General features: G+C 40.6%; 1 protein-coding gene across 1 annotated transcript in view; it reads left to right on the forward strand.

Annotated features, from left to right (window-relative positions):
- The window catches only part of TASP1 (taspase 1), a 172,082-nt gene that overhangs the window by 141,209 nt on the left and 10,539 nt on the right, over window positions 1–20,334 (forward strand). Inside the window, exon 13 of the mRNA XM_065401129.1 lies at window positions 5,460–5,533. Within this exon, the coding sequence (XP_065257201.1) occupies window positions 5,460–5,533 (74 nt within the window). The remainder of the gene's footprint in view (window positions 1–5,459; window positions 5,534–20,334) is intronic.

The following is a 20,334-nucleotide window of genomic DNA, read 5'->3' on the forward strand; positions in this document are numbered from 1 at the left end:
CGGGGAGCCTTTGTTTCTTGTTCAAACAGGAACTGAATGGAAGGTTCTGAAGGTGGCAGTTAATCCTAGGCAGCTGTCGACCATTGGTTGTAGGGTTGCCACTAACAGTTCCCTGAAGACCCAGTTCTTAGACAAAACTCCCCAACATCTTTCTTGAGCTAGAGAACATAAAATCCAAAAATCTGAGGATCCTGCCAGAGTTCTGTTTTCAAAGAAGCTGAATTACAAGCTCAGTAATTTCCCCCTCAGCCCTTAATTCTAGTCTTTGGGAGTTTTTTAAATTAGATTTATAGTATTGCATTTTAAAGCTAAGCTTTTGCAGTGCAAAACAAAATCTATACAATACAGCTCTAGTTGACTTGTTTCGTACGGGAACCTCCTGTTGCAAACATAAGCAGTTTGTTTTTTAACTATTCCTCTCCTCTGTTCATTCTCCTTCCAGTCCTCATATCTAGCCACCTTTTTCTTTCTGTCTGGGCCTCCCTCCCACTTCTCCTGAATAATATCCTTACATCCTCTTCCTCAAGTCTGGGAAAGGTACTGAGGGCAGGTCTACACTACAAATTTACAGCAGCACAACTATAGCGCTTCTGGTGAAGATGCTCTAAGCTGAGCAGAGAGCTCTTAATGATTCCACCCTCTGTGAGAGACGGTAGCTATTCTCCTTCTGACATAGCGCTGTCTACCCCGGCGCTTAGGTCGGTATAACTATGTCACTTAGGAGTGTGAATTATTCACATCCCAAGCAACATAGTTATACCAAAGTAATTTTGTAGTGTAGACCAGGGCTCAAAGGTACTAAATACAAGGTCGAACAGATACTTTAGCATAAATAGTTAGCACATAGCGGCAAGGAAACCTGCACAACGCTTTCAGAAGACGAGCCTGGTAGCTTAAATTCATAACTTCGATAGACACTAAAAATCTTGGTCTTAAACCATAAATCCAGTGTCTTTATTGTTACAACAATCCATAACTCACTAACCTCCTCATTCTGTCCTGTGACTACTGGGGTATTAATGGGCCACTTCACCTTGAACACACCCTGAGCAACGTAAGTTTCGCCGGCATAAGTGGTAGTGTTCACAGTGCTATGTCGGTGGGACAGGAGAGCTCTTCCCCCATCATCATAGAATGGCTACATGAGAGATCTTACAGTAGCACAGCTGTGCCACTGTAAGCTCTCTAGTGTGGACATAGCCTTAGTACCTTTCCCAGACGTGAAGAGCTCTGTGTAGTTTGAAAGCTTCTCTCTCTCACCAGCAGAATCATAGAATCAGAGGATTAGAAGGGACCACAAGGTACCAACAGAAGTTGGTCCAGTAAAAGATGTTACCTCACCCATCTTGTCTCAAGGATATTTGTTGTAATTTGACATTCTTCAACTGGCCAAAGAGGTCTCACTCTTCTAACAATGGAGCACACTGCCCTTACCGTATTTCCCAGACCTTGCTGTCCCAAGAAACCAGAGATCTATGACATATATCCTTATAGTTCTTCTGACACTACATTGGATGTAAAGGAACAGTGGGGTGATAAGTCATACAGGGACATAGAGAGGTTTTTTGGGGGGAGGAGTGTCTTTTTGGCACATAATAGTTTCTTAGCGTTGATATTGTAACAATTCTTCAAAAACTGCTACAGAATCAATGGGAGGTGTTTTTCTTACTTTGTAACATCTTAATGTACTTATAGCCCCATTTTTTCCAAAGACTGTGATCATCCCTCCCAGTGACATTAGTTGTACCTCTATGGGGTCAGCACCTTTGATAATCAGGCCACTTGTTATTCAACCATTAAAAAGTCAAAACTATTAAAATATGTAATTCCTGAGTCAAGATTGGGTATTGCTGAACATATGCAAGATCTCATAAGTGCAATTTACACTTCACAACACAAAAAATGGATGAATTAGCAATAGGATTATATGCTGTTGTAAGAACTTGACATTACTGACATGTAATGGGAAGTATGCCAAGAAATCAACACTGTCTGCATGAAGGAGTTAATAGAACTAAAATGTAAGCATGATGAGACATGAAAGAACAGCATGTGACATTGTATGTGAATTAAATTAACCTTTCACTTAACACATTTGGTAGCAAGATTAATGACTTGTGTCTGAACAATATTTAACAATAGTGACAAGTCTTCCCTTTCAAACATCTTAGTGCTGTCACTATCATTATTCAGTGATGATATTTGCTTTTTCCTTGGACCCCATGCCCTTATCATGTGTTCTAGTGGCAATTTATGGAGATTCATATCTGCAACTCACTTTGTAACAAGCTGAGAATGTATCCTTAGATTTGTATTAAGATTATTTTGCCCTTCTGCATATCTAATTACCTGCAGGATTACCTAACTGACGTCATGAGCACATTGTCTATACTAAATCATTGCTTTGGCTTTCTGAAAATTTAAACAAATCTTAATGTCATACTATCACATGGCACTGATGCATCTTGCTTTTGTAAGCATATGTTTCAAGAGATAATGAGCAGTATTAAGGTTTGTACTCTCACCTCTTAAAAATTCTTTAAAATTATATAGGGAAAAATGAATATAATTGAATTTCTCAAGTCAAGGTCAAAGGCTCCTCCAGAGATGTTTTCCTATTGTAATTTTTCAAAGTTCAATCAGTGGAGGTAAGGGTTTTGGGAATTTCTGAAATAGAATCAGATTTTTAAACGGCATAATTCAGACGACATTGTTAGATATAAATCAGCATAGATAGTAGATCCCTTTTGGAGCTTTATATGCACTCTCAATTCTTGAAGATGGCAACACATTATTTTTGTACAAATGACATGTCACATGCTAGATATTCATATAAGCTATTGGTTTTGTGTCTTTTTTTTAAAGAGCTGAAATAAACATACAAGGTAGGTTGAGCATTTTTGTTTTTAATGAACTGTGCTATTCCAGGGAATCTGTTCAGAGCAGTGAATTTACATACATTTGAGATCTTGATTTTAATTCTAGCACGTCTAGAAACTAGCACTATCTGCAGCTTGAAGAGACTCATGAACACACGCAGCTACTCAGCTGTGAAGGTTCAGTAGTAAAATTCACAGCTATTATGTAGAACGTAGGTGGTGGACAATAAAGGCTAAAATATCCTTAAAACTTAATTAATAACACTTCACACATTCATTTATAACAGTTATCAGCATTCATTCTTTTGTATTCTAAGTGTATACTGTCTAGTCTTTCTCTGCACTTTGGAAAGTAAAGTTAGAAAATGAAATTAAATTAGTTGTCCAAAAGGAGCTAATTGCTTATCTCATCTATCGCTGAAAATTTCCAGTGTTTAAGTCTTGTTTTCAAATTCAGTGACTCAGTTTCCTTAAAGAAACGGTGATTCTTTAACTGCAGTCACTTGTGTATTTAGAAAACGCCACAGACAGCAATAGTATAAACAAATTGCAAGATTTTTTTTAAACTAGAAATGTCTATGGCAGGGATCGGCAACCTTTCAGAAGTGGTGTGCTGAGTCTTCACTTATTCACTTTAACTTAAGGTTTCGCATGCCGGTAATACATTTTAACGTTTTTTAGAAGGTCTCTCTATATACGTCTATATTATATAACTAAACTATTGTTGTATGTAAAGTAAACAAGGTTTTCAAAATGTTTAAGAAGCATAATTTAAAATTAAATTAAAATGCTGATCTTATGCCGCCGGCCCACTCAGCCCGCTGCCGGCCTGGGGTTCCGTTCACCTAGTTCGGCAGCAGGCTGAGTGGGATCAGCGGGACCCCGGCTGGCAAGGGGCTGGCAGCCGGGACCCCAGACCGGCAGCGGGCTGAGCAGGGCCGGCAGCTGGGACCCCAGACCAGGGGTGCAGGTGGGAATGTGTGTGTGGGGGTGTTTGCAGGAACTCCCGTTTGGTGCTCAGGGTGGGGGTGGGTATGTGGGGGGGTGCAAGAGTCAGGGCATGGGGGGGGCTGGGTATGTGTGGGGGGTGCAGGAGTCAGAACAGGGGCTGGAGGTGTGTGAGGGGGTGCAGGGGTCAGGGCAGAGGGCTGGGTGTGTGTGAGAGGGTGCAGGGGTAAGGGCAGAGGGCTGGGGTGCTCGGCTCATGGGGGTGCTCACAGCAGGGGACTGGAGGGGATATGCCCCGCCCCCACCTCTTCTCCCAGGGCCCCGTCCCCACCTCTTCTCTGCCTCCTCCCCGGAGCAGCGAGCATGCTGCAGCTCCGCTCCCCCTCCCCCCCCCCCTCCTGGCAAGGGCGATCAGCCGATTGGCGCAGGGAAGGAGAGGAGGAGGGGCAGGAAAGCACCACGCTGGGGGAAGAAGCAAGGGGGGGGGAAGCTTGGCTGCTGGCAGGACCAAGCTTCTGCCTCCTGCCCCCGCAGGAGAGAGCGGTGGGCGGGGGGGCGCTGAGTGGAGCTGGGACCCCGGCAGGCAGCTGCGTGCCATTAAAAATCGGCTCGCGTGCCGTAGGTTGCTGACCCCTGGTCTATGGAAAATAATGATCTGGGAGAACCAGTGCACTCCAATTGTGTGATCCTGTTTTCTTACTATATTTGACAAATTCACTAATTAATCAGTGTGAAGGACGTATCTAAGTATAGAACTCCTTTTTCTCTTATTGTTTGACTTGCACAGATTCTGGCAATATCTTCTTCAAAATTCTCAAACCTGTTTTTCCTAGAATTGTCTGATTTTAAAAAGTGTTCTTCGGGATTAGTGGGTGAATGTAAATGTTCCAAAGGCCATTTTGCTGAACCCAGACTTAAAGTTTGTTAGACAGGTGAAGAGTTCTGAGTATCTATTTGATTTCTATTTTGTACTGGAGAAAGATTTAGTTGTTTTAAAACATTATTCTTTGATAGCAGGTAAGTAATCTAAAAGAGTCTTCAGTATACTACATATATTACAGACAGTAGAGTTTTATGAAACTGAGCTCTGGCTGGCAGAAACACTTGATATTTTTGTCACAAAAATTATACATTTGAGTAGAAAAAAGTCTATCACAGTAAATAGGGATTACCCAGTACTAAGAATAAATCATTTTAACAGTTGAAAATTTTTGTTAAGCAAGGGAGAAAAAATAAAGCACAGTAATATGCTTTATATATGTCTGAATTTTAATTTTAAAGAGACATTCTCTGTTTTAGTAATCATACTGTAAAAAAAAAAAAAATTACTTACCTTACAAATAAATAAATACAACTTAAAAATGCATGCTACTTTTCACTATATATGCCATTTATTTCTGGTTATTAGTGCTACAGTATATTTGCAACTACTACAAGGAGTGCTTACTCTTACTTCCACTGGAATTACTTTTTTCTTGTAAATAATTTTGTTAAATTTTTATAAAAGCACCAAACCTAAACTTTAAGCTAGGTTTGAGTTGTCCCTTTAATTTCTGGTTTTGTTAAAAGTGAAGTTTTTCCACACTTAAAATGAATGCATTTGTTTGTGACTTGTTACATTTTTCCTTGTAGTGGAGTTCTTGTGGAGTCATACAACAGAGAGCATGTGTGTAGGATATATGTCAGCACAGGATGGCAAAGCCAAGGTAAGCCCTAAGTAATAGGTTGTGACCTAAAAACTTCTACAATGACTTCAATTTTATTTTGAATTCATGTAAATAACTCACTGTTGAAATATTATTTTAAAAGTGACGTAAAATAAGATTCCGTTTACTCGATTAGCTGCAACCTTGCCACTGATGGAGCACTTTCTGCTCCTTGGCCAGGCTAGTGACCAATACTGTTAACACAAAACATCCTTAAGATCAGACTTCTATAAAGGTCTGCAAGTAAAAGATGTAATAATGAATTAATGAAAAAGAAAGCTACCGATTTGTATGAATCAGTGTATATTTTAGCATTCTGCTTGGACTTGAGTGTTCAAATCAGCTACCTCACTGGTAGTTTGCCACCCTTGCTCATTTTGATAGTGCTTTTCATTGGTGATGTGCCCTGTGTTCATTTGATATTTTAGATTTGTGTAAATAATGTTTAGACCCTTCCTACTTCCCTTCATAGGAGGTTACTAACAACTCTGACTTTTACAAGGGCATGCCCTTCACATTCTTGTATTTTTAAAGCCTTGCTTATTTAGATTATGATAAATCTCTTATCATTTAATTAAACTGTTTTTCCGATCTTGATCCTAGCAATATAGATTGAAAACATGAATCAAAAGAAATTTACTGCTACATGTTGAAAGGAAAAGTGAAGCAGAATAGGAACTCTTCTGCTTTTAGATAAGTGAAGTAAATGGATGCTGTTTGGTTTTTGGTTTTTTTTAAGCATTCTAATCAGAATGAGACTTTAGACTGTAATCTAGTACGTAGTGTTGAGTATCTAGTCATCAAGTGCATTGAATTTCCTCTTTTCACCATTTAAGGTGATCATTATTCATAGTTTCCATAGGCGTGCATGGTGCCTCACAGATGCATAGGGAAAATAACACCTTTCTCAGAAGAGGTTATGTAAAGGCAACGTCTACAGCAGTTTTATACAGATTTAGTTGTTTTGATTGGGGTGTGATATTTTTAAGGAAACAGGTAGCTATACTGAAACAACTGCTAGTGTGGGTGCAGTTTATAGAGGTGCCTTATATCAGTATAGCTTGTTGCCGTTCACTTACAGGAATAGCTGTTAATCCTAGGTGGATTGTACTATTTTAACTATACTGGTGTAGTTAGATGTTACAGTTTTTGAGTGATGACAAGCCCTTAGGCAGATAATTGATATAGAAACTGAAATACCCCGTGATGGGTTGGAAATGAGAGAAGAGGGTATAACACAAAAAATCTAAGTTTATTCATAGGATCCTTTATCATAAAGAATTCAGATCAGCTTGGCAGTTTCTTGGATGTTTATTGTAAGATTTAGTTTTTGCCTACATAATTGGGTATGAGACTGTGAGAACATAGGGGAGGGATAGCTCAGTGGTTTGAGCATTGGCCTCCTAAACCCAGGGTTGTGAGTTCAATCCTTGAGGGGGCCATTTAGGGAACTGGGGTAAAAATCTGTCTGGGGATTGGTCCTGCTTTGAGCAGGGGGTTGGACTATATGACCTCCTGAGGTCCCTTCCAACCCTGATATTCTATGATAGTTGAGTGTAGTGATGAAAAGTGAAACAAAAGAGAGGGATATGCCATCTAGGAGCGATGTGCCATGGATGAGGACGAGGCGAGCTGTTTTCAGGCATGGGGTGGTGCTGGGGAGAAGACTGGAGTGAGTGAGAGGCAAATGGGACATTCTGGAGAGAAGTGTGGGCAAAGCATACAGTGTGAAAAGGAAAGCAGAAGAAGGTGAGATGCAGGCAGGAACAGAGCTGTGTAGAATTTGAACATGAGAGTGAGTACAAATTGATGTGGAAACAAAACTAGAGAAGGAACTTGGTGAGAGAGGGCGGATCAGTTTTACAGCTAGAGGGGTGAGATGATTTGATGAGATCCCAGATCCTTTGGGAGAAAGTTAGAGAGATGACCCCAGTAACTGTGAGTCTGAGTGATCAGGGGTGTAGTTTAGCAGTGTTAAAGGGGGGGAGGAGAGGGTTCAAAAAGAGGTTTGCTTTTTGCTGTGTTTAATTAGTGGGATGTCAAGGAGGACAATTTCTCCCTTCTGTGCAGTCCTGTATTTCTGTCTGAGGTAGATTTACAAGTAATTATCACAAATGTGGTATCTGAAACCATGGGAGTAGATGCGCTCCTCTGAGGAATAAGTACTGTATGTAGAGAGAAACAAAGACAAGGATACCAACAGAGGCTATGTCTACACTACGACCCAGGGGTGAGATTCCCCTGCCATGTACACACACTCCTGCTAGCTCACATTGAGCTAGCGCAAGTATAATTAGCAGGGTAGTCCCAGCAGCACCAGCAGTGAAGGCACAGCTGAGCTGTGCCAATTACAAGCCCACCTGAACCGATGAGAGCTACCATGAGTAAGTGTACATGAGCAAGGGAATCCTACCCCTTCGCTCACAATGTAGACAATAACCTGAGGGAGAAGGAGGAAAAGCAGCTGGTTACAGAGATGCTAACACAGCGGCCAATGGTGCACACTTTTCTATGGCACATGTACAGCTTATTTCCTTGGATAATCAACTGAAATGCGGTGTCACTGAGTTCTTGTTTATTTTAGATTTTTATTTTAAAAGAATCTAGTTTCTCAAACTCAAGTTAGTGAAGCTAGAACAAGCCCAGCTGCAGATGTCCCAGCATGCAGCAAACATGAATGCATAAACCTGCTTCATTCTTTATATTTTTGATCCTGAAATATACTCATTAAAAGAAGTGAAATGTTAAATTATATTAGAAATAAAAGCTGATTTTGTTTACACAATATGGCTCCTAGAGCTGGTTGTGAGGAAATGTTTGTTCCTAGCTGGTGGTAGCCTGCTGAAGTCTTTAGTATGTCATATGAAATCTGGTTAGTAATAAGCACTAGCAATACAGTGCCATACCCAGAGATGTTTTCCTACTCGCAGTTGCATCGTTTGACATCTGGTGTACATTGTTTTCATATTGCTGGTAAATTCTCCAGCTGGTAATCTTGATTGGGCTGACAGACACAGCTGCTTCTCTTGGTTCACTTTTAAATTATGTTTTGACCTTCATTGAAGAAAGTTAATCCCTCTCCCTTTCTTCCTCCTTTGAGCCTGTGGCTGCAAATGCTTTCCAGAGAAAAACCACAAATGCCTTGGCTGCTGACTTCTATTGATCAAAAAAAAATCTTCTGTCATAAAGGCTGGAATTTTGTTGTATTGCAAGTAAGGCTAAGTCATAGGAGGAAAGCCAGGCTTGAAATAGAACACAGTGTATTGCAAATAATTTTTTTTTTCTTTAAAAAAGTAAATATTTGGCAAATTTAACATTGTATTCGTGACATAAAAGTACAGAATATCCATGTATAAAACTCCAGAAACAAGCTGGTCAAGTGGGTAGTATAAAATTGACTTGCTTCCCTGTTTATCTAAGTTTTTTGCAGCCTTCACTAGTCCTGGGCTAACGTCTATTCTGAAGTCAAGTGGTTCACATCATGGCCAGCCAAAGACTGGCTGTTAATGATTGAGGAATTCACAGGCAGTGCACATCAATACAGCAAGTCCATTGGTAGCAAAATTTTGTAAAATGATAAGATATTAAGAATTGTAAAAGGAACACACTAATATTAAAATCATAATTTTGTGTGTGTGTGTGTGTGTATATATATATATATATATATATATATAAATAAAATATTAATAGCTTAAGGGTCTCTTCTAGTCCTAGATCACTTAGTCTGACTTCCTGTGCGTCATAGACATTTAAATGTCACATAGCTACCCTGTATTGAGCCCAAAAACATTTGTTTGGTTAATGCGTACCTTTCAGCAACGCATCCAGTCTTGATTTGAAGAGATGGAGAATCCCCTCTTCCTTTGGTTATTTTTTGTTTATAACTCCACCAATCTTTGTGTTAACCACATATGTTATTGGCAGTGATTTTATATTTACTTTCTGATTTCTGATTAAAAATGTTGAATCATGTCAGACCTGGTACCCATCCCAGTGGAACCCAACAAGAAACACCTCCATTAGATGATGATTCCCCATTGATAACTAGTTCTTGAGATTTCTGAGCTAGTTTTTAATCCATTTAACATGTGTTTTCATATTGTATATTGCTAATTTTTTAATTAGAATGCTGTGTGGTGGTAAGTCAAATGCCTAGCAAAAGCCTTAAGGGTATTACATCTATGTAGTTACCTTTATGAACCAAACTTGTAATTTCATTAAAGAATGAAATCAGATTTGTTTGACAAGACCTATTTTCAATAAAACCATATTGACTTCCATTAATTATATTCCTATTATATTATATTAATTATATTCCTATACTTTTAGTTCTTTATGAATTGAAGTCCATATCAGCTTTTCCCAGCTTTTTCTGCTTACCCGGGATTGATGTTGGGCAAACTGGCCTATAGTTACCCTGAGTCATTCTACTTGCCCTTTTTGAATATTGGCACAACATTTCATTGTCAGGAATTTCCCCGGTATTCCAAGATTTATAAAAAATTTATCAACACGTTAGAGATCTCCTCAGCCAATTCTTATAGGAATCTTGGGTGCAAGTTAACCAGGCCTACTGACTTTTAAATGTTTATCCCTAGTAGATGCTATTTAACGTACTTCTTAGTTACCAATGGAGTGGAAAATTCTTAATTATCCTCGTGTTATATGAATAAATCATCCTCCTTCTTTCCAAATACAGAACAGAATTAATTACTGAACACTTTTGCCTTTATTTGCATCATTAACAATTTTACCATCTGCATCTAGTAATGGCTTCATACCACTGCTAGGATCTCTTGTTCGAAGTATACTTAAAAATTCTTCTTTATCCTTAGTTCTGCCAGCCATGACTTTTTTTTCCCTGATGTCTTTAGCTTCCCTTATCGATTTTCTGCACTTTTCTGATCTATATGGAGTGCTATTTATTTTCCCTGTCTTCCATTTATTTTATATATACTAATTGCTGTCTTTACTTGGCCACCGAACTAGGGTGGGCTTTTAGCCAAAGTTTTTGTCCTCTTTGATTGTGGACTTTTGGCCAGCTAACAAACTTTTCGTAAAGGACTCCCAATTTTCATTCATATTTTTCAGTCTAAATTTTTCTTTCCAGTCAATTTAGCTCAAGATTTTTCTCACTTTGGGAAATAAACCCTTTTGAAGTACCAACTATTTTGGTACTGTTCTCTGCCCATATTGAATGTAATCAAGTCATGATCACGGGTCCTGAGGCCATCACCAACTTCAGTCAAGCAATAGATTAATCTTTATATGTCATTATGAGATCCAAAATAGTTACTTCATGTTGGGGACACTACTGCTTGTGTTAGAATATTATCTTCTTTCATTTTTAGAAAAGCATTTTTTGTAACTCAAGTTAGACGTTTGTAATAAGGCATTTGATCGAGCCTATAACAGTAGCTCATCTCCTGTGTGTTTTCATTAACTTGTTTCTGCAGTAAGTGGGGGAAAAAACAAACAAAAAACTTTGAAACAAAAAGATGCACACTCTTCAGTGGTGGTGTAGCATTATTAATTGCTTATTTAAAAAGGGAAGCGGGAATTGCAGGACTTAGGATAAGAAGTCCTGAAACACAACACAGCTACAGCTTACAGAATGGAAGGCAGCCTTGGGGTCTAGATATATTTTTGTTTTAGCAAACTGTACAGTTTCGTTAGTCTGTTTCCTCAAGTACCCTATATAATCTCTGGACTATTTGGTATGCATAACTCAACGAATTATAGTATTTTTAGATATTTAACAAGTGATTACTGAATATTATTTCAGAGAAACTATTAAATATAGAACTTTATGAATGGAAGGAGAAATATGCCTGTCTAGTCCATCCATATTGGTGCATGGCCTTCTTGTAAATGCTTCCTGATTCAGTTGGACTATTGTTACCTTATGGCTGGTCTCCACTACCGGGGAGATCGACCCTGCTGCAATCCAGCCTGCCTTCTAACTCACTATAGTAACTACTGTGACAAAGTTCCTCCTCTATCTTGGTGGGTCCTGCGCTTATTGGCGGATTTTCTTGCCTCAGAGATTCACCATGTGGGTTGGGGAACAGCCCAGAGACCTTCCCCTCTGGAAGAACCCACAGTCCAGGTCAATTGGGAGGTTTGGGGGGAACCCGGGCCCGCCCTCTACTCCGGGTTCCAGCCCAGGGCCCTGTGGACTGCAGCTGTCTATAGTGCCTCCTGTAACAGCTACAACTCCCTGGGCTACTTCCCCATGGCCTCCTCCAAACACCTTCCTTATTCTCACCACAGGGCCTTCCTCCTGGTGTCTGATAACACTTGCGCTCCTCAGTCCTCCAGCAGCACACCCTCTCGCTCTCAGCTCCTTGCGCCTCTTGCTCCCAGCTCCTCACACTCGCACCACAAACTGAAGTGAGCTCCTTTTAAAACCCAGGTGCCCTGATTAGCCTGCCTTAATTGATTCTAGCAGCTTCTTCTTAATTGGCTCCAGGTGTCCTAATTAGCCTGCCTGCCTTAACTGGTTCTAGCAGGTTCCTGATTACTCTAGTGCAGCCCCTTCTCTGGTCACTCAGGGAACAGAAAACTACTCATCCAGTGACCAGTGGTGTATTTGCCCTCTACCAGACTCCTGTACCCCACTGGTCTGGGTCTGTCACACTACCCTATACAGGCTGCAAAGTAGCTTGTCCTTAGCCAGATGGGACATTCCTCTGACAATAGTAAGGGTCATACACCTCTACATGCCTGCTAATATTTTAATTAGATTCCTGCCCCTCATGAGTTCTCTATCTAAAGCAGTATGTATCAGAATTCAGTGCTACAGAATGGAAAAGGGCACCCATATTAGAGAGGATGCTGAAGGGATTTGTGGGACTGTCTTGCCAACTACTCCTACTAAGCCAGGGGAGGGGGAAGATCTGACTTATCACCACAGCCTCCTGAACACCTGATGGCCCATGGTATCAAGGCAGCTAAGAGATCAAACTTAATCAGTAAGGACAATTCTTGATTGTCTGTAACCAGCAGAAAATTATTGACCCTGGCTGTTTGTGCCATATAGCAATCTGAAGCATGACTGAAAGATATAAAAGGAACCAATCAAGTCCAAGTGTGCCTGGAACTGCCCAGCAAGCATCTCAAATACCTTTCTCCAGAAAGAGAGGAGACTGATCAATTATTAACCAAAATGTTCAAGTTCATGCAGGTTTGTCCATTGCTCAGAATTTGTTCAATGTGAACATGAAGGGCATGCCACCCAGTTGGAATGAGGCATTAACCACCTCCCTTGGCAGCACATCCAGGACCTCCCTACTGGTCTTTATCACCAGGAAGGCCATAGGACCATCCTGCGTGTAGTGGGTCAGAACTCCCTAACCATCTCCTACATCTCAGCTAGAAACATTGTCCACATCCTCTTTATCCAGCCTGCCATGATGTCCTCACAACAGTGGGAGCCAAACCTCTCCTTATGAAATTGACCTTCCCTTTTTAAACAACCATTAGAAGATGCTACAACAAGCAACTGCATATGTTCTAAAACTGCAAACAATCTACTCTAACTCGGATGAACAACCTAAAATAACTCTGCCACAGAGTAGTTTGTAATAGAAGTGACCAGAGGAACTTGGCTTCCACCACTGGATTCTAGAAGGTGCAAATTGAAAATAGTTATGTGGCTAGGTCCCAATCTGCAGCAATAGGTGAAAAAATATATACCTCAGGCTCCATGGATTCATTTACCCAGGGAAGCAAACAGAGAATCTCCATTACAAACTGTTCTCTACTTTGTTTTTATTATTTTAATTGCAGTGGATTCTACTTAAATCAGGGCTGTTTTTTGTTAAATAGAGAGAGCTGCTATAATCGGAACCAATTCTTTTCAAGAATATCTTTTCTAGTCTTCAATAATTGTTCCCCTGCAGCTGCCTAGGTGGTAGGTGAATGCAGATTTGTTTTGCCCTCTTTTTGCCCATGGATAGCCTCTTTCCCTTTTTTTGCTTTCCCTCCTTCTCTGGGTCAGCAGAGAAGGCTTTAATGTCCTAAATATAGGCACTAAATACGTGGAAATGCCAATTTAAAATGAGTCCAGGCAGTCTCGATTTGCTGAATAACTGATGTCTCAGACTTCTAGAACAGTGGTTCTCAAAGCCGGTCCGACGCTTGTTCAGGGAAAGCCCCTAGCGGGCCGGGCCGGTTTGTTTACCTGCCGCATCCGCAAGTTCGGCCGATCACGGCTCCCACTGGCCGTGGTTCGCTGCTCCAAGCCAATGGGGGCTGCAGGAAGGGTGGCCAGCACATCCCTCGGCCTGCGCCGCTTCCCGCAGCCCCCATTGGCCTGGACTGGGGGGGTAAAATGTAAAAGTTTAACCAGTTAAGCGATAAACATCAGTCTTATCAGTTTCGGTTAATGTTAAACTCTGCTGCAGGACCCGTGCGCCCGGGGTCCTGGCTGCCAGCCCTGTGTGCCTGGGGTCCCAGCTGGCAGCTGCGTTGCACTAGGGCTGAGGCAGCCTCTGCTGCCTGTTTGAGGAATGTCCCTGTATTTGAAATTTGTAGGGCAACTACATAGAGCTCAAATCATGCACTTACAAGACACTATTTTGACAACTGCTTGTTAGTCACTGAGATGGGAATCCATGTCAACAGTCGCGTGAGAAGAGAATGGTTACTTATCTCTTGAAGAACCAGTGACTGTAGAAGATTGTCCAGATGGATTCAATGATCCCACTCTTCTATCCTTTGCCCTGGGCCCACTTTGTCCTGTATACCTCCAGGTGTGGGGGGACGGGGGAAGCGAGAGTATCTAAGGTGTAGGCATAGCCCCAGTGGCCATTGCTGGCTAAAGGAATCTGACTTTGTGTACTTGGGGCTCTTGCTTACAAACAGTGTAATCTGTGTGGTGAACGCATCTAGAAGAACCACACTTCTGTAGGGTAACCGTTTTGTGTGGTGTTGAAAATATAATGAAGCTTAATTTGTGTTGAAACAAAAGGAACAATAATGCTTTATAGGATATTCTGGTATCTTGGGTCAAGTATTTGTTGATGAGTTCTCTTATTTGGAGACTGACACCTTTTGAAAATAGTTTTTTTCCTTAGTCATATTTTCCATAGTATGTATAGTCCCATTGCTACCTTTCAAATTACATGTCACAACTCATAAACACCATTGTGAGGGCTTGGCTAAACAGTATTTGTACTGTTTTAACTGTAAGTGTTTGAAATGCTGTAGTTAAGTGGTACAACACCCTCGTGTGGAAGCCGTTATACTAATATAGTTTATTCCTATAAAACTAGTGGAATAAGCTATATGGGTATAAAGGTGCCCTATATCAATATAACTGCATAAAAATTAGGGATTGTACCAGTTTAAATATTAAACCGACAAAAACAAACCATAACTGAAATAGTTAAGTCAGTTAAAAAAAAACCCGTGTAGACTTGGTCTGAGTTATGCTTTGGAAGCTAATGCTTTCTAGATGGACATTTGCCAGTTCTGGGCTTAAAGAAGTTTAAACTAGAACTGCCTTCTTACATTTGGTTTATGACTAGGGCTTCAATTAAAAAGTAGTAATTCATTGCCCTGGTAACTACTCTTATTTTCCATTTGAATTCTTTCAGGTTTATTTACCTTGTCTTAAAAATACATTTTTGAGGAGGATAGGAAATGGCTGGTGGGGAGGAAACCACCTATTTGCCTAAGTTGTTGTTTTGTGTTCCAACTCAACTGCTTTAAACACTGCAATTGCTCCTGCTGTTTCTGATCTTTAGCTTTGCTGAGGCCCTAAATGGGAGCTTTATTCCCATCTTATTTCATTTGAAGCAGGATCAAAATAGGCATGTAAAAGAGACTTAATGCGACGTTGAGAAACTGAGTGGGAGCCTGCAGGAAGTACTTGTGGTGCAATTTAATTGTGGGTTTGATTTAGGGTGGGGTGGGGGATGGTACGTGTTAATTGTGGTAGCTTGTTGTAGAAAATATTCTATATGGAAACTGGTATTCAGGAAAAGAATTCCTTAGTTCACATTATTCATTTCCAGTAGTCCTTGTTGATTTAGGCTTTAATTCCTTCTGTTGTATCACTGCAGTCCCTTTCCTTGCAGGTGGAAAGCTGAAATAGGTCTGTATTTATTATTTTTAGTATTGTAGCCCCTAGGAGCCCTAGCCCTGGATCAGGACCCTGTTTTATTAGGCTCTGTACAAACACAGAACAAAAAGACAGTCATTGCCCCCAACAAGCTTACAGTCTAAGTATTGTAGAGACAGCAGATGGTATAGACAGACAAGGAAGTACAAGGAAACAATGAGACAGTGTTGGTCAGTATGATAAATCGTTGTCTCTGTACACCAGGAAGTAAGCATCACAGCAAAGAAGAGTTTTAAGGAGGGATTTGGAAGACAATTAAGTGGCTTTGGGGAATTTTATGGGCCTTTCCTCTAAAGTGTGAGGGGCAGCATGGGAGAAAACACAAATTGTCAGTGGAGGGATGTATAAAAGATCGGAACTAGTTTTTACTTCATTTACTGATGAGCACTTTTACAACTAGTTAAGTTAGATACTGTTCTTATATTAGGATGAAATCTGCTTCACAGTCGGAACAGATAGCTAGCAGGCCAATCTCTTTGAGAAGACACGTCTAGTAAATATAGTTTGTCATGTGTCAGTTATTTTCCTCAAATGTTTAAAATAACCAACAAATGAAGTTACATGTTTGCACATTTCGCATTTTTTCCTTTTAAAATTAACATTGTCTTTTATCAAGACATGATTGATAAAAAGTTTCTAATTTACTTATTAACTTCATTTAAAATAAGAAAGAAACTGAACATAGTTGTAAAATGTTGAGAACCCCAAGTGCTGGGTTCTCAACATCCTTGGTGCACTATAATTTGGTTTTATAGGACTTAGATTTTTCTACCATCTTGATCTAAAATCACTCTAATTTTTAAATGTCTAATTGTAATTCTTGTTGTATTCCAAATTCAACTGCCAGTTTAAAACCTGTTCCTTGTTCTGAGTTTATGACATGAATTTATAAATCTTATGCTAGGGCTGGTTTTAATATTAAACTACTGTGTGTCATTCTTTCCATTTTCTAATTTATTGGATTTAAGTTGCTGCCCAGGGGATAGGAAAAAGTGAATGGGTAGAGGAGATGGAATCGTGTATGCCACCGGAGTTTACAATGAACGCTGGCTGCTGTGACTATCTACAAGAAGTGATGTAGCTTCAATACAAAACAAACAAACAAAAATCTCTCTGAAAACTCTTCATTTTCCAGTCGGAAAAGTATAGTGGGCAACAGGACAAGCAGAGGAAAAATGTGATTCATAGTTAACTACTGCCATTAAAATGCTAGACATTGTTACCAAATTTAACAGTTATTGCCCTTAAAATGTCTGAAGTAATGTGTATGACAAGTACAGATTACAATAATTGGTATTGTTTTAAGGTAGGGAACTTCTGTACTTCATTGCATGCTTTGGTAAAAAAGGTTTACGAAAGTTTTTTGCCAAGAGAAAGACACCTACCCAATATTCACTGAGTAAAGAAATATACATTTTAATAGGATTACCCTATTTCAACAATCAAAAAAGAGGACACGGGGTGCCGCCCTAGCCCCGCCCCAGCCCCGCCCTCTCCCACTTCCCGCCCCCCTCAGAATCCCCCTACCCCCTACCTGTCCCCTGACTGCCCTCTCCTGAGACCCCCCCCAGGACCCCACCCCCTAACTAAGTCTCCCTACTCCCTGTCCTCTGACTGCCCCAACCGCTCTCTACACCCTCTTCTCCAGACAGCCCCCCCAGAACCCCCGACCAATCTAACCCCCCCTGTTCCCTGTCCCTTGCCTGCCCCAACCGTTCTCTACACCCCCTTCTCCTGACAGCCCCCCAGAACCCCCAACCAATCTAACCCCCCCGTTCCCTGTCCCTTGCCTGCCCCAACCGCTCTCTACACCCCCTTCTCCTGACAGACCCCCCCCAGAACCCTCGACCAATCTAACCCCCCGTTCCCTGTCCCCTGACTGCCCCAACCACTCTCTACACCCCCTTCTCCTGACAGCCCCCCCAGAACCCCCGACCAATCTAACCCCCCCGTTCCCTGTCCCTTGCCTGCCCCAACCACTCTCTACACCCCCTTCTCCTGACAGCCCCCCCCAGAACCCCCGACCAATCTAACCCCCCCGTTCCCTGTCTCTTGCCTGCCCCAACCGCTCTCTACACCCCCTTCTCCTGACAGCCCCCCCCAGAACCCCCGACCAATCTAACCCCCCGTTCCCTGTCCCTTGCCTGCCCCCCCCCCCCCCCCCCAGGCCGAGGGAGAGCTGCGAGCTCCACGTGCAGCCAAACACTGTGGCGCTGCTCTGCGGGGGAGGAGGGAGCGGGGGAGGGGGAGGAACTCTGGCTGCTAGAGGCCCCAGTGGCTGCGAGCGGCTTTCAATCAGGCCCAGCCGTCCAATCAGCCGCGCCGCACTCTGCATGAGGGGAAGGGGGAAATCCCCCCCGGACGGCCATTTAAAGCTGAAAAAGCCGGACATGTCCGGGGAAACCCGGACGGATGGTAACCCTACATTTTAATTATAATTTGAAAATTAGTGGAAAGATTTACTGAGTAATCTTATGTTTAGTCATTTACTCATACATTTCAGACTACAGAGAAACTCTTTTACATGCATGAAATAGGAAAAATATGTGTCACTCATCTTTAAATCTGCACTCAGATATGTAGGATTTGACTGACGAAGTCATTCTATAATTCTTGCTTGAAAAGAACTTTGTGCATACACTAGAACATCCAGTTTTCTGCTCAGAACTCAGCACTCCAGCTCACTTGGAAAGGACCATCCTGAGTTGAAATACAGATTTAAAATATTTTGTTAATAGAAAATAGATTCCAAAGTCAGAAAAGATCACTGTGATCATCTAGTCTGACCTACTGTTTAACACAGGCCACAGAACTCCCCTAAAATAATGTCTTTTGAACTAGCGCATATCTTTAAATATAAAAATCCAGCCTTGATTTAAAAATTGCCACTGATGGAGAATCCACCAAGACCCTTGATAAATTGCTCCAGTGGTTAATTACTCGCACAGTTAAAAGTGTATGTCTTATTTGCAGTCTGAACTTTTGCCTAGCTTCAACTTCCAGCTTCATTTGAACATCATGAAAATACTGGGTTCTGAGATCTGGGAATACAGCAGAAGGTTTTTATATTTAATTCTTTTGTTTTTAAAGTTGGAAAGATAGGAGGATTTCCACTTTGGACCATCACACCATTGACTGGGGTAATCAATTATTTTTTGTCAAGGTCCAAATTTCTTGGTCAAGGTACAGTCAAGATCCAGACTCTAGAGAAAAGAATACAATAATAATAATAATAATTAAATAAAAAGATTTTGCTGAAAGTTCAGAAGCATCTAGTGGTCCAGAATTGGCCTGCAGTCCACCTATTGACAATCCCTTCCTTAAACTGTGGATTTGACATTGTAGTAAGATGTACCTTGTAAGCAGTCCACATTGTTGAGCGAAGACATTGAACCTTAAATGACTGAAAAACACATCTGTGATTACGTAGCTGTCTGTCCTGTATTAATCCTGCTAAATCTTGCTCCAGTTTAAATGTAGCTGGGGTGAAATTCCAGTGCATGATGAAATTCTGGATTAAGCTGGAATGTTTGGTGGGCTTTGGCCAAGGTCTGAATATTGAATTTGGCCCCTTATTTACACTTCTGTTCAGTATTGTGTTCCTATTTCACACAAGATAATATATTCAGCATTTTAGGAACAGGCTAAAATATTTGGACCTGTTTTTTATGTGCACTGTTTTCCTCTACATTAAACATTAAATATTTAAAATTGAAGCAGATATTAATAGTGGGATGTAAGTATGAATTATATCTATTATCTGGCTCTGCTTTTGCAGCACATAGGAGGTTGAAAATCTTAAATTTTGGTCTATTTTTAAAATATCACTAATCTGAGAGTTATCATCTAATGCTCTGAGTCCCAAATCATCATCAGTTGTTAGAATGGTGCATTGTTACTCATCTTTTTAAACTATCTAAACGTGACTATGAATTATATGGGAATTACAGTTAATGGAGAGGGATTAAAACACTTACTTTAGAAACTATCTTAATATATATCAGTCCTTCTTAATGTGTCGTACTAACATTTTAAAATGTAAAAATAGTCTAGAATCACTGTATTCTGTTTGTAGATTCTCTTGACTTCCTTATTAACTCAAGATCTACTTAGAATTCTAACCTCATTTCCCACAGGTCATTTATGATTTGTATACAGTACATTGATGTGACAATTTTTTTTCTCTAATCAGTAAGGTGGCAGAATGCAAGTGAAATTCAGTGCATTTTATTCTTGATTTGCTTATTCTTAATGATACAGTTCCAGCTCTCAAAAATGTACTGGATATCAGAATATTTCTGTAAACAAAATATTCTAACCAAAACACACTTTCCCTGCATGGTAAATTAGCTGAAAAATAAGTGAGGCACTCATTAGGTTTGCGTAAGTACTGAATGTGCTGTCGCATGGTAGTTATGCACTATCCTACTTTACACTATACGCTAGTTTGCAGTGTGTGATGGACTCTGTCTTTCTCATGCAGCTCTGTCTTACTTTTGGCTTACTCATATTCATTTTGTTATACCAATAGAATAAAAACCAGCAGGATCTTATTAAGAGGGATAAGGCAAAGATGCCACATTTATTGTAAATATAATGATAAAGCAAAAGATAAAAGTAAACAACGTTGTTTGACTACTTATTTCTATCACTACTTATTCCTTATACACAC

The sequence above is a fragment of the Emys orbicularis genome, chromosome 3, assembly GCF_028017835.1.
Source record: "Emys orbicularis isolate rEmyOrb1 chromosome 3, rEmyOrb1.hap1, whole genome shotgun sequence".
Taxonomy (NCBI): domain Eukaryota; kingdom Metazoa; phylum Chordata; order Testudines; family Emydidae; genus Emys; species Emys orbicularis.